This window comes from Schistocerca gregaria, chromosome 8 (assembly GCF_023897955.1).
Source record: "Schistocerca gregaria isolate iqSchGreg1 chromosome 8, iqSchGreg1.2, whole genome shotgun sequence".
NCBI lineage: Eukaryota > Metazoa > Arthropoda > Insecta > Orthoptera > Acrididae > Schistocerca > Schistocerca gregaria.
Window position 1 is genome coordinate 256,547,867 of NC_064927.1, and position 14,580 is coordinate 256,562,446.

Sequence of the window (14,580 nt, forward strand, 5' to 3'; positions counted from 1 at the left end):
TAACTATTAAAGAGTTACCCCGAGATCTTAAATAGGGGCAAGGAATGTATCTTCAAGGAGTAGTGAAACAAAAGAAGTAACTGACATAACTTTTGAGACTATCTTAATGGATAGCTACATCAAACAACCAAACATGGCAATGGACCATCTTTACCTGAAATGTGTATGGCATGACTGTAAATAAATTTCCAGTTTCAAAATGATGTAGCAAGAGAACCCCTGCTTAGAGTGATATAAAATTTGAATAGCATATTATTGCCACAAGAGGAAACGTTACGCAAAAAAATTTACGAATAGATGGCACTGTAATCGTCTTAACATAAACAGGATCGGCTACAGATGTCTCAATACGACAGCTATCATTTGAGTTGCACATTACACTATCCATACTGTTCAATGTGCATGACGGTATACATTCAGCAGTCAACAGCACCGTTAGTTGGGCAAGCCCATCTACAGTGGTAATGTTGTACCACACTGAATGGGAGAAATCTGTTTCATTTTGCACTGAGGCCAAAAACTGTGTACAAAGCAAAATGACATTGGTTTTTGTTTTTCTAGGTCCAAAAACTGCATACAAAGCAAAACAACATATATTTCTAACTGATGTGAGACTTGCGCGTATCATATTCAATATGCTCTCCAGCATTTTTTTTGCCCAAGTTCAAACTGAGAAACAGTTGTGTTCCACTCCAAAACTGGAGTGTCTTGGGGGTTACTTTTAGAATGCTCTGTGCAATGCGTGCCTTCAACAGAGCTACATTAATAATTCAAGCACTGATCAAAACATCTTTCAGATAATCCTAGAAGTCAAGCAGATTAAAATTAGATTATCTAAATGGCAAGGTTCTAGAGAAATGGCGACTGATAGTAGTATTTCCAAAATGCCTCTGCAGCAGCCACTTCACAGGCTATGCAATGTGCAGGAGAGCGCCATCTTGGATAGAAATAATCCTACCCTCATGTTCACACTGTTGAAAGGTTGGAATGACATCGATATGCAGAACACATGTAGTATTTACCAGTGATGGTACAGGTAACAGGAGTTGCAGGACTTGTCTCCTCAAAAACATATGGCCCAACAATAAATGATGTCAACCAGCTCCACAGTCACCTTTGCAGAACGAAATGGTACCGCTTGACGTGTGTGCAGATTTTCTGTTGTCCATATTCTGCTTTTCTACATATTGACAGGGAATTGGACATTGAAATGGGCTTTGTCTGGCCACAGAATATTCCAAAACCATTCACTGTCCACTTCCATCCATGCAAGAAGTGCCAGAGTGAATATTTGTCATACTCACAGGTCAGCAGAAAGCAACTCCTGAACATGGGTGATTTTACATGAATGGCAAAACAGAATGTTTCGCAGGATTTTATGCACCATGTTTGCAAGCATGTCCAACATTCGGGCGATTCCTTGTGCACTGCATGTTTGCAAACCACCACTCGAACCCCCATGCAATGCTATGGCCACTTTGACAGACTTCTGATCAATTATTTTCCTCCCTCTACCACACTGCACTTCCAAAGAACCTGTCTTTTTTAATTTTATAATCATTTTATCCATACCCTTAGCAGACATTGGACCAGCATTATTTTTCATACCCTTCAAAGACTGTAACTTTTACAAGACTACTGGTGTACTGTCACTGTTCTTATAAAAGAGCTTCATCAGCAGCAATCTTTCATAGAAACAGTCATGTTGGGTGTCTTGGATGCAACTGAAGAATAACCATGTGCCACGCATCTGTTGGTGTGCATGTTATGACACTCACGGCGGCATCCATTTGACAAATATTCATTACACTACTTCTTGTTCATTGACAGTTTCCTCTGTACCAATAATGCGCTGTACAAATTTGACATCATACAGACCTTTGGTTCTCTTTCTACAGCATTTTGAAATTGGTTCTTTAATTCTACACACCCTGTACATCAAGTTATAGGTGGAAATGGATGTTACATAGACCATATCCAATAAGGCACGTAAAGGTGCACTGTCCAAGGCGTGACAGCGGCTTGCGGCAGCAACAGACCCCCTGCGGCAAAATGGGCTGCCTGCTCACTCACACTACAGAATTTTGTCTGCAGTCAGCACTGTTTCCAAAGGTGCAAGCCAGGTGCAGTTGTGACAGTAACAGCACCAGGATGGAGAGAAACATGGTTGAATTGGACCTGACTTAGAAATACAGTGAAACATAGCTTTTCTGTTTTTCAAGGAACTTCAAAAAATGGTGTCAAATGTGGGAAAATGTAAAATGTGGGAAATAACATTTTAGGCTGTAAAAGTTATGTATAAAATACCCCCTTGCATTTCAGCTCTTTGTTCCTGTGCACACAATAGGCATCAAAATACTCTTGTCATGGGTTTATTATCTAATAAAAACTGCTAATATAATGAGAACTGATAATTTGGAAGCAGAAATGTTTGACTCAATGTCATACATCATTATCAATGTTTTTGGGATGTCTACAGGTGTCATTCATCATTTAAATAATGAAACACTGAATCGGTTAAATATTTTTTAAAGTGGTGTTTGCATATGTGTTGTTCCGCATCTCTTGAACTGTAGTAATTTATTTGAGGTTATCTGGTACTGTGCTTCCTCAGTCACGTAGAAAACCACACACATGCAAACTATCACTTTTTTTTGTGTATCACAAAAAATACATACATAAATATTGCACTTAACAATGAGAATAAATCCTTGGAACACGTTTTGCTCAGCATGATCATATACGTAATTCGCACTGTGTTTAAACCGAAAACATTAGAGCAACGCAAAGTGAATGAACGTGACAACTAGCACTACAAGCAACCAAAAGATGAAACACTAGATATAGTTCGACAGAGGTGTAACAATGATTACAACAATCACAAAACTGCACATGTGCTCTAGAGACAGTTAGGAGACGGTTGTGATTAATCATGATATCTTTACTCATATGAACTTAGTTACTCCTACAAGCTATCACACAGAGTAGAGTTTGGCGTTTAAATCTGCTTAGTAGAGCTCCCTGGTGTCAAGACACTTAACCACATAACGTTTGTAAACACTATTTGACGGCCAACATGATGCCAGTGTCATTTTATGTCAGTTTCCCCCCCCCCCCACAAACATTTTTTCATAAAGCGTAAATTGCAGGAAAATTATAAACATGTTGATACAAAATCGGGTATGAAATAACATTGCGGACATAGGAAATTTGACGGAAGTGATACAAAATGTTGTAAATGGCAGGAAAATGTTAATTCCAAGAACCTAAAATGGGGTTTTACTGTACTTAGATATTTTACTACAAGAAGAAAATAGCACAATAATATTATCATGGCTCCCCCAACTTGATGATGAAGATGAAGATAAATAGTATTTCTGCAGCATATGAAGTGAAGGTTGTTATAACATTTTTATTAACAAGCATCTTGTAAACAATGCCACCAAATTCAGACCATTTTAGGTTAGCTTGTGCATATTTTGCACTTTACAGGAAAGTGCAACCTGTTCAAGAAAGCCATCAGTTCAGCTGAAGAAACTCTCATAACACTTATTTTCTGCTGTAATACACAAATTTTTGGCTAAAATTATTAAAATAATTTTTCACTTTATCACAATTCTAATAGTTTAACAGCACTTAACATTTTAACACATAATGTAACATTAAACAATTCCTCATAAGAACGAATGTTTTCAGATGGTAATTGAACCCCTTCCTGCAACATGCTGTCACATTTCTTCTTTAAGGTGGAAACGGTGAAACATTTGGAAAATAGCCGTTTATTAACACCCTTGCATATCATTTAGCTAATAACTTCTGCAGAGTACTGAATCACTGTGATAAACGTCCTTGCACGGCTTCCGTCACAGCACTTGTCACTGGTGCAGTGTTGCAGCGGCACCTGCACCAGCTATGCATCGCAACCAGAGAGAGAGAGAGAGAGAGAGAGAGAGAGAGAGAGAGAGAGAGAGAGAATGAATTTAATATCAACTGTATTTATTCAAATGTCAAGCTGCTTTTAAGAAATTTACAAAATTAAACAACACTTTAATTTTATTTTAAAAGGAAAAGACATCATGCTCCTAAGATCATCATTCTCAAATAACGTCACTCTGTTTTGACACTTTTAAACTTATCAGTTTTCAGTTTTGTAGCCATCACTTAATTCCTAAATTCCATATGCTTTTTTTACTCAACTAAAATAGTTGGGTGGGGTGTTCTCATTTCCATACACATTTTCAGTAGAAATAAATCTATAAATTTCTTCATAGGTACCTCTAGGTATTTTATTTTCAATTCTGTGGATGCTTTCTCCCTTTCATACTGTCTATCTTTTCGAGCAGAAGATACATCTTGTCCTCAACACTCATTTTCTTCTTCTTCTTCTTCTTCTTCTTCTTCTTACGTAAACTTGAGCCACTGGGATCAAGACCTTTGTTTATCCGCATGGAAGTTTTATGTTCATCTCAAACAGTTGATGGAGCTTGTATCTCTCTCTCTCATCTTAGGCTTTCCCTGGTTAACTGATATAGATACAATTTCTGTATTGTGTCTGGAATCAGTCACAATGTTTGAAACAAGGGTATCAGTCTTTTGTTCTAACTAAAAGAGTCAAATATCAGAGACAGATTTGCAACAAAAATTTTCCTGTTTTCCAACTGTGATGGTGCTGGAACAAAGCACCCTTGTACTTATGATGCTGTAAATCTAAAGACAGTGCGCTGAGAGATTAGCTCTCAGAGTATTACTCTTTGTGAGTGTTTCATTGTAGTTTGCTTTGGATAGGCACCATGTGACAACACTAGGTAGAACACCACAGTTGCACGGCTTCCATCACAGCACGTGTCACTAGTGCAGTGTTGCAACCACACCTACATCAGGTGCGCATCGCAACCGATAAACTCACACTGTGCTTCCGTAAGCAGGCAACCCCTTCCGTTGCAGAGATTCTTATCACTGTCACAAACTGCTGTCACACCTTGGACAATGCACCTTAATATGACAGAATGGGATTCATGTAAGAATACAACTTACATCATGTTAAAACTTAAATAAGAAACCCAGTAGACTTAGAGGAAATGGCAGATGAAGTAACAGCTGCTATCATAGCCTCTTATTTAGAAAGCTTCCTGTTGTGACTCGCCGATCTTTCAAAGTGCCGCCGCACAGTTATGCGCGTCCTCTACATGTGGTGCTGTCTGCCAGCCATGCAGCAGCAGTGCCACCCAAGCAGCCAGGCTGCCAGCCATGCAGCAGCAGTGTCACCTAAGCAGCCAGGCTGCCAGCCATGCAGCAGCAGTGCCACCTAAGCAGCCAGGCAGCCAGCCAGCCAGCAGCCGCTAGACTCAGAGACTCAGTTCGGATTTGACTGTTAAAGTGTACACACATCTCACTTTGTTTACTTTATCCGTGACTTACATGTATTGTGTCGTCCTTGAAATATATTTCTTAAACTTGACATTATAACAATTGGCGACGAGGTAGTGAATTTTTCGTTTTCATCGTTGACCCACAGGTTTCCATAGCTACTTTAGAACAACTATTGCAAGGTCTCACTGAACAGCAAATGAAACTCACAAATGCGATTCATGATTTCATCGCAGCATCCAATGTAGGGCGTCTCTCGTCGTCGTCTCTCCCTCCTTTTCCTACTTACGACGAGACGGCGGAAGACTGGTCTGATTACGAAAAACGTCTTTGAGAGCACTTCTTGGCATTTCATGTCGCAGACGACCAAGTATGTGAGTCTTTGTTCCTTTCATGGATTTAATCCTCAAATATATCGGTTGTTGTCGCAATTGGCTCCTTTGGAAGATCCTGCGTCTTTGTCCTTTGCTGAAATGTGCTCACTTCTGTCTGTATATTTTCAAAAGCATACGCATGTGGTAGCCTGTCATGTTGGCTTTTATCATTGTCAAAAACAACCGTATCAATCCTATCGCGCTTGGGCTGCTGAACTTCACGGCCTCAGTCGAAAGTGTCAATTTGTTACTAACGTTCACAAAGCATCATACGCCGATCCCATGGTACGAGGTGCTGTTATCCGGTCGGCGCCCGACAAAGAAGTTAGGTAACGCCCCCTTCAGTTGGCAAATTCGACTCTAGATGAAGTCCTATCCATCAATCAGTCTTTTGAAATTTCTTGCGCCGCTGGAGTGCAAATAGAGGCAGGGGGTGACGTCGGGGACGTACAACCTCTGTGCGCTGTTGCCAAAGTGTGTGGCGTGTCCCCGCCAGCCGACATGGCCACAGTACGCTCCCAAGTGCAGCCTCGGCCTAACCGTAAACAGCCCTCTAAGAAACTGCAGAACCCACGGCAACTTCCTTCATGTCCGCGGTGTTTTACGAAACATTCATGAAAGGATTGTCCCCAACATTGGGCCGTGTGTCACAAATGCAAAAAAGAAGGGTCATGTGTCATCTGTTTGCAAATCCGACTGCATACCTGATGTTCATGCACATGACGCTGACTTTGCTTCTGTGTTGTCTGTCAATTGTACTTCTTCCCTTTCAGGGAAGTTATTCCTCACTCTCCAAATACTTGATCGGGATGTTCGCATGCAGGTGGATGCTGGTTCTGCTGCCAGTATCATCAATTCTCAGACGTATCTTCATTTGGGTTCTCCAATCCTGTCACCTGTCTCTAGGCAATTACGGACTTACAATAAACAGAAGATTTCTCTCTTGGGACAATTTGATGCTGAGGTATCTTACAAATCTGTCATTTGCACTGTTCCCATATTTGTGGTCGACCATAGTAACGCAGAGAATCTTTTTGGTTTCAATGCCTTTAGCGTTTTTGGGTTCTCCAAAGATGACTGTCAATATCGTCTCTGACGCTACTCCTTATGCTCAATTGGATTCCTTGTCGACGACATTTTCGTCCCTTTTTTCTCCTGGGTTCAACTCTCTCGGGATGGTATTCGTCCGCTTCAGCAAACTGTCACTGCGATCGATGCCCTTCCTCACCCTACATCTGTTAAGGAACTGCAGGCCTTCTTGGGGAAAATAGTATACCGTCACAAGTTTTTACCGTCTGCTGCTTCGGTGGCTCAGCCGTTGCATCGGCTGTTGCATAAGAAAGTGCCTTTTCACTGGTCTGCATCATGCAATGCGGCCTTCCAGAAATTGAAGGCTATGCTGAAACAGGCCCCGTGCCTGGCTACTTATGGACCTGGCCAACATCTTGTTCTTATTCTGTTTACTTGACCTGTAACTTTCATGTACTGCGTCTTCCTTGAAATGTATTTGTTCAACTTGAAGTTTAACAAAAATATACTACACTTTCAGAAAATGCCTCTGCATATTACTTGACACTGATGGGGCTTTCAGCAACATGACCTACAAATCCACAGTCAAAGCTGCAGAATTGCATGGAATTAAGACCATAATATGTACATGGATTAATACCAAGCTGAGTGGACGGAAGACAGAAGTCATCATGATGGAACGTGAAAATGGTGATCAGCACCACTACAGGGAGTGCGCACAACATGTCCCCACAACTGTGAAAACTAGAGGTGCATCAGCTCATTAAGGAATGTGTGTGTCAAGGATACACAGACAATTTAGTCATATTAATACCTGGCAAATTTGTAACTACTGATAGAACATTGGCACAATTAGCTCTGAACATTGTGCAAAACTGGTATAGAAAACAGGATCTAATGGCTATTCCCAGCGAAACTGTTGTTGTACAGTTTATGAGAAAGCATATCTAAAACATTTACTGGAACCTTATGCGCTTCAACAAAATTCTACAAATAGGGGGGTGTGGTGATGAACCCAGGGATAATCATGGATGTGAAACTAACATGCACCCCTGAGTTAAAGAATACATGTTGCAAGGCAAGACTTGCTCCAATGTACATTAGGACAGCCTGTGAAAAAACTGGCGTCCAGGCCCAAGAGCATTAACTGGTTTTACATCTCTGTAACAACACGTATGATAATTTATGAGGCTAGAGTACAGTGGAGTAAAGTAGAAGAGAAGGCAGCTGCTAAGAAGCTCAAGAAGGTGCAGAGAAGGCACCTGCTAAGAAGCTCAAGAAGGTGCAGAGAAGGCACCTGCTAAGGTGCTCAAGAAGGTGCAGAGAAGGGCCTGCCTAGCCATAATCAGTGGAATTAGCAACACTCCCACTGCTTAGTTTGAGACTATGTTGAACATTCTCCCATTGCATCTTAGAGCTACAATCGCATACAGGTTAAAAACTGGAAATCTTTAGGATTTTGGTCCTGTGCAGACCAGTTATCTGAGCACCAGTCAAATTAAGACTACTACTTAAGTCATTAAAAAAAGAAAAAAAATTGAAGAATCAAAGTCAAGTGAAAGGAGTACACAAGACTATACATTTATACTGTTTCAATAGTTGGGATATTTGTCTAATTTTGGAGTTGTAAATGAACAGAATTCAACTCATGTAGTTTAAAGGTTTGCTAATAGGCAGACATTTAGGTTGAGAAGATACTTCAGTGGTCACAGATTGATCATTTCATACAGAACAACTCAAATTTAAACCCATAGCAGTGTACAAAAGAGAGATTGTAATCAGGAGTCCCAACTGATTACCAGTGCAGACTATCATCTGCTGAGAGAGTTGTTTGCTAGTTAAAGGGGGGAAGGATTCTGTTAAGTTGTCTTGGGTGCTGGTGACAGCATGTGCAACAACTTCAGGTGCGTGCTTGAGTCTACTTTAGAGTCATCAAACGGTTTACGTTGCTAACTGGCAATTTTATCCCTGAGCTACAAAAATTATTACTTACTTAAATTCTCCACCTTTACACAAGGGCTTTCAGAACTGTTGAAACACAAAAATATTTCACTATTAGCTGCTTGTTTCACAGGCAGGATCAATTTCTCACATTTTATTGTAACCTATAATTGGGAGAAGTAGTTTATCTAGAAGCCGATGCCTGACGTAGTTGAGAATTGTTGCTACCTTATTAACTGGCAGAGACAGGAATATACGGCAACTCAACTGCAGCAAGTATATTGATTTAAAATAAAAAATAAAATTTCAACTTGCCTTATAGCTTAACAAATAGAAAAGCCTGACCCTTTTATTTATCATATGATGATAAAGTTATGATCAAAGGATACAAAAGTGCTTCACAAAGTAAATATGTGAAAAGAAATAATACTCATTTCACTGATAAATATATTTTCAATAACTACAATCAATATTTTAACTAAATAATGAAAAAACGTTCACACTCAGATATTACTTGAGACACTACTCTGGTAAGAAAGACTGAGACTGCATAATGGAATTAAATGAACACTTTTTCAAAACCCCATAACTGCCTCCCACTCCAATGGACAAGTTTGAATTTTGGCTCAGAGGTGCCTACAACTTTCCTCTGTAATAGTACTAAACATTGCGTCCAGAGACTCCCTTGGGCTCAGCAATGCCTCAATTACGAGAAAAAGACCACAGCTCAGACGTTCATGTGACAAAGTGCATTAATAATGTCACATTGGCATCAAATTTCACCATAATCCTGCCATACACCACCGTGGACTTGTCACATGATAACAAGGTTGACACTACCACTCTTATCCACATTTCATTGATGCTTTTTTCGCCTCTCTGATGGAGGTCAGAACCACGATGGCCAGCCATTGGAATCAGATAGTTTTCTTATGAGAGCACTAGGGTAACATTTCACACACACCGTCACTAAGAACCAAATGAAAAAGTCTTAAGGGTAGCATAAGGTTGTCAATGAAAACACCCCTTTTCTTGAGACATTGATTCCCACACATTTTGCAGTGAAAAATAACAGTTCGCAGTGCTATGAGCAAAATGACTATATACTTGACAATCTTTGGCACTGGTAACTCGTCCTAGGCGATTCAACCATTCTTGGCAGACATCACAAGACAGCAACCCCACTTAACATGATCACACCCCTTTCAATTACAGATGCGAATGCAATTAAGCTCTGGTGTACAGGATGAAACCACTAGGGAGCATTCAAAACCATTCAATGTAATCTGAACATGATCAATAGCAGCAAAGGTTCCTTATGTTTTTTCAGTGCTTCTGTTTCACGTCCTCCCGTGACGTGATCACGAGGAGGTGTTGACACAAATGGTTGCTCTAAGACCCTCCAGTTTGGCAAAACCCTTGGTGGCACCAACCCACATTAACTGAGTATTTTCAAAATTAGTATTGACCGAGAAAACCTGCAAAATACTCCTAGGTGACTGCAGGCGGGCAACTAGCCTTTGAGATGTGTAAGCCGGTTGGGTAGGTTTTCTCTGTAATGGTACATTTTTAAAGTTGGGTGGGTGCCACTGAAGGTTTTAAAAACTGAGGAGTCTTAAAGGTACTCTTTGCCATTTTATTCTCTCATATGTCAATGTTACAGCCCTCTTCGATCATGTCACTGGAACGCGCAACAGGAGCACTGAAAAAGCACAAAGACCCTTTGCTGCTCAGATCACATTCAAATTTCATACCTACTGGTTATAACCTGTACACAAGAGCAAAAATTTAGTCATGTCACATTGCACGCCGAAGGGGTACGATCACGTTCAATGTGGATTCAGACCCACAGAGAAGGGTTGAAATGTCTGAGGATGCAGGAAGTGTCAAAACAATCTTCCTGCTGCTTGTTACACTGTGAACTGTCATTTTTTACCGCAAAATGTGTGGGAATCAAGGTCCCAAGGAAAAGGTTGGTTTCACTGATGCCCTTTCTGCTGCCACCTGGCATCCACGAGGCCTTTTCATTTTGATTCTGAGTGGTGGTGGTGTGTCTGAAATGTTTTCCTTGGCCACCCGTAAGTAAACCGCCTGACTTAAATGCTGTATATTGCAGTTTTAACCTCCACTACAGAGGCATCAAAAGCATGGCTTAAGTGTGGGAAGAGGGGCTATCACAACCTTCACATCATGTGACACGTTCAATGTGACATAATTAACCCAATTTACACGTCAAATGAACTTCTCATCAGTGATATTTTTTGCATGTGTAGATACCTTGCTGTTATCAGTGTCAATGAGCACGAGGTTGAAGTCACAGGGTGCCGTGCCTTCGCACCATTACAGAGAGAGGTTGTAGGCACCTTTCAAGAAAGTTCAAACTTATGCATCAAAATGGGAGACAAGTACTGGGCTTCGTAAAAGTGATACTTTAATTCTGTTGCGCAGTGTATTTACAGACTATTTACACCTAAAGAACAGTTATGTACTGTCACAAAAGAAAAAATCAAACTAGAGAGCTACAGGGCATACTTTGAGGCAGTACATATTCCAATATTTTATACAAATCTAGCCACCGCATGGGTCTACTGCTGAGCTGTCTCTTTGTGATACATTGAACGCTCTGTCTTCCACTCACTTCTTATAGTTTCCGTATGTACTGCCTAATGACTGGTCTCAACGCAAAAGTATGATCTTGAACAAGAGAAAGGGAGATGATGCAAGTAAGCCACAAGGAGGATGTAGATACAGAGGATGGAGAAATGTAAGAGGACATGCAAGTGGCCACATAGAGGCTCCTGAACAACAGTAAATACCAGAAAGTGTAAGTCACGTAAGTTTCTCTCTCTTCAATTTGTGATTGAATTTAATTTTAATTAGTAAAGTTTAATATATACCTGTCATAAATGAGTGCTCTTCTCCAACATAATGTTTCTGCATTTAGTCTGTTTGTAAACAAATTTGCACAAAACAATTATTTCATTGATTCATTTGTGACTATTGGAATAGATTTTATAATTTAACAAAAGGACACATTACCTTTTATGACTTTTTGGTCATACCCTGAGAAGACCAAACTTTTCATATGTTCTGGAAGACTATACTTCTCCATCTTCGATTTTAGATCTGCTGTCAGCTCCATCAGCACCTTTCGCTTTCTCTCTCTTTGTAGTTTTAACAATCTTGGAAAAAGAGATAATTGTTACACTGGTATTACTAATGATAGTCAGTGGGCAATTTAGTCAGTGGTATATTTACCTTTCCTTATTTTTGTTCTTTACATGTGATTGCTCAGCACACTTGGTCTGCATTTTCAAATGTTCGTCTAGTATATCATTCATAGATTCTAGTTTTGTTAATTCTTCCTCATCCTTAGGTCTTCTAACTGGATGCATTACGATCCCTGAAAGTGTAAATACTGAGTATTTGATATCATTACATGTGAGGCAACCACTACCAACCACATTCAATGAGATTAAAAAAGTACTGCAAAATCATTCATCATACCAGCCATTTTAAGATCATTTTTCATTGCAATTAATGTAAGTTTGTACAAGTATTGCACATATTTTTCTCCTGAAGGCATAAGGAAAAATGATTTAACCACTTTTGGCAGGTTTTCCTCTGGATATTCCTGAGCAGAAAAGAAAAAAGAATAAAATGAATAACAAACCTATTATGGATGCAGATGTAATTAAATGAAACAACATACTTACATCACTTATATCTTTTGAAAAGCTGTGGACCTGAGAGTAAAAACTATTTTCCCTTTTCTTGTCTAACATGATGTAAAGCAAATTCTGCTTGATGTTGTATTTATCTCCATCAATGAGAGAGAAAAGGTAACAAATTAACTCATCTGATGCCCTCTTATTTGGCACTGAAAACAGATTCTAAAAAAAAAGAAAAAGAAAAAGGATATGAAAATACTAATATTTCAACACAATAGTTTTGAGAAAGAAAAAAGATAAGCTAGCTTGTACAACACAAAATCCCTTTAAAATCAAATCTCTACAATTACTTCTTAAATTAAACTAATGGAAAATGAAGTTTCACTTCTCCTTGACCTTAAATCTAACCTGAAAGTACATCGCCAATTACCAACCCCAATGACAATCAGTAAAGGAATTACTTACAGGCCCACTATAATTTTTCTTACTCATGTGCTCAATCAGACCTCTTACTAGCCATTAATTTTAACAAGATTCAGATAGCCTGCAAAATGCCACTAAAAAATAAGGAAGACTAACAAAAGTCTTGTCTCAAGCATTACATACCTGTTTGTCATTTACTGCCAGAACGAAACAAGTTGAAGCTTTTATGAGAAAGTAATGCCAGCATTTCAAAAAGAAGCAGTACAGCTTACTGTTGAAAATGTTTAACCAATTATTTACCAACATATTATTAAAACATATTATTTGTTACTAGGACACTCAACAACAATAATCAGTGATTTTCCTTAAATAATCATATGTAAATGTGAAAAGGCCTCAAACTGTGCAAGTGAACATAAAGCCTCATAGCACATTACATGCACTGAAAGCTCCTATAGATAAGAATGATGGTAAATCATATGCTAGAATGGAAATCTAACCTGGGACCTTTGTGTTTCACAGCCAAGAGCTCTGCTGACTGAGCTAGCCAAGCATGACTCACAACCACCCTCAGGGCTTTGCTTCCGCCTCCTACTTCCATACTTCAGTATCAGCACACACTTCACTGCTAAGCGAGAATTCTTTCTGCTAGTAAAAGTTGTTTGAAAAAGCCTCTATAAACACAGCTTCACAAAACAATAAAAACAGCGTTCATATGGTGACACCAAAAAAGAAACTGTAGTTTTATAGCAGCTACTATGCTGTCATAGTAGGAGGAGAGGTGATACTCCTACATGGCGCATCCCAGGTGGCGGATAGGGAAGCCCTCACTGGTTTACAGGCGGACTTGAGTGAAATAAAATAGCTCTCGCAGACCAAACACATCCTCTGCGATTAACAACCGTAGTTGTAAATCGGAGCTTGCTCCAGCTAAGGTTGACAACCTTCGAAAGTCAAAAATGGAAAGGTCTTTTAGGAAAAAAATTCCACTGTCCTGCTCAAAAAGGCAGAAAAAGGCTACATCGGATTCGATGGGTAGTCAACTAGAAGACAGTAACAAATCTGAGCATTTGCAACCATCAAAATGCACACTAAAACACAAAAAGAAGATTAAACATGAGCAGATAAATTATATATAAACACACAACATAAACTCACTACTTCAGACCGGAAAACTCAAGGAGCTAACAGATGAAATAAATAAACAAAAAATTTTAATAACAGGGATCCAACAAATGAGAAACACCACAGAGGATCTACTCGAACCACAAGAATACAGAATTTATAATGGGAAACCAGGACTGAGGACAATGAATGTCCCCAGTTTGGAACAGGGTTTTTAGTAAACATAAAAATAATAGATTCAGTAACGGATTTCCAAGCAGTATCACCAAGAATTGCGTCTCTAAGCTTTAAAACAATAAATAAAACCTATACAATAATAAATGCTCATGCCCCAACAAATGAAGAAAATTATCTAACAAAAAAAAAAAAAAAAAAAAAAAAGGGAAGAGGTAGATAAATTTTGGGACCTTCTAGAACAAACTGTGAACAGAGTAAATAAAAAGAATGTAAAAATCTTATTGGGAGGTTTCAATGCTCAGTTGGGAAAAGAAAGAAAATATAAAGATATAATTGGAAAATGGAGTCCACATAAATTTAAGAACAAAAACGGTCAAAGACTTGTAGAACTCTGCAGAGAACACAACCTTATATCTAAATCAACATACTTTTAAGAGGACGCCACGTAAACTTAAAACATGCAAACATCCAGA

The 14,580-nt window shown here is 39.2% G+C and overlaps 1 protein-coding gene across 1 annotated transcript in view; it reads right to left on the bottom strand.

Moving 5' to 3' along the window:
* Window positions 1–14,580, bottom strand: part of LOC126285437 (uncharacterized) — a 136,165-nt gene that overhangs the window by 109,458 nt on the left and 12,127 nt on the right. The window contains exons 3-6 of the mRNA XM_049984825.1: window positions 12,428–12,604; window positions 12,219–12,345; window positions 11,970–12,114; window positions 11,751–11,893 (exon numbers count right to left, since the gene is read on the bottom strand). Of these exons, the coding sequence (XP_049840782.1) occupies window positions 11,751–11,893; window positions 11,970–12,114; window positions 12,219–12,345; window positions 12,428–12,604 (592 nt within the window). The remainder of the gene's footprint in view (window positions 1–11,750; window positions 11,894–11,969; window positions 12,115–12,218; window positions 12,346–12,427; window positions 12,605–14,580) is intronic.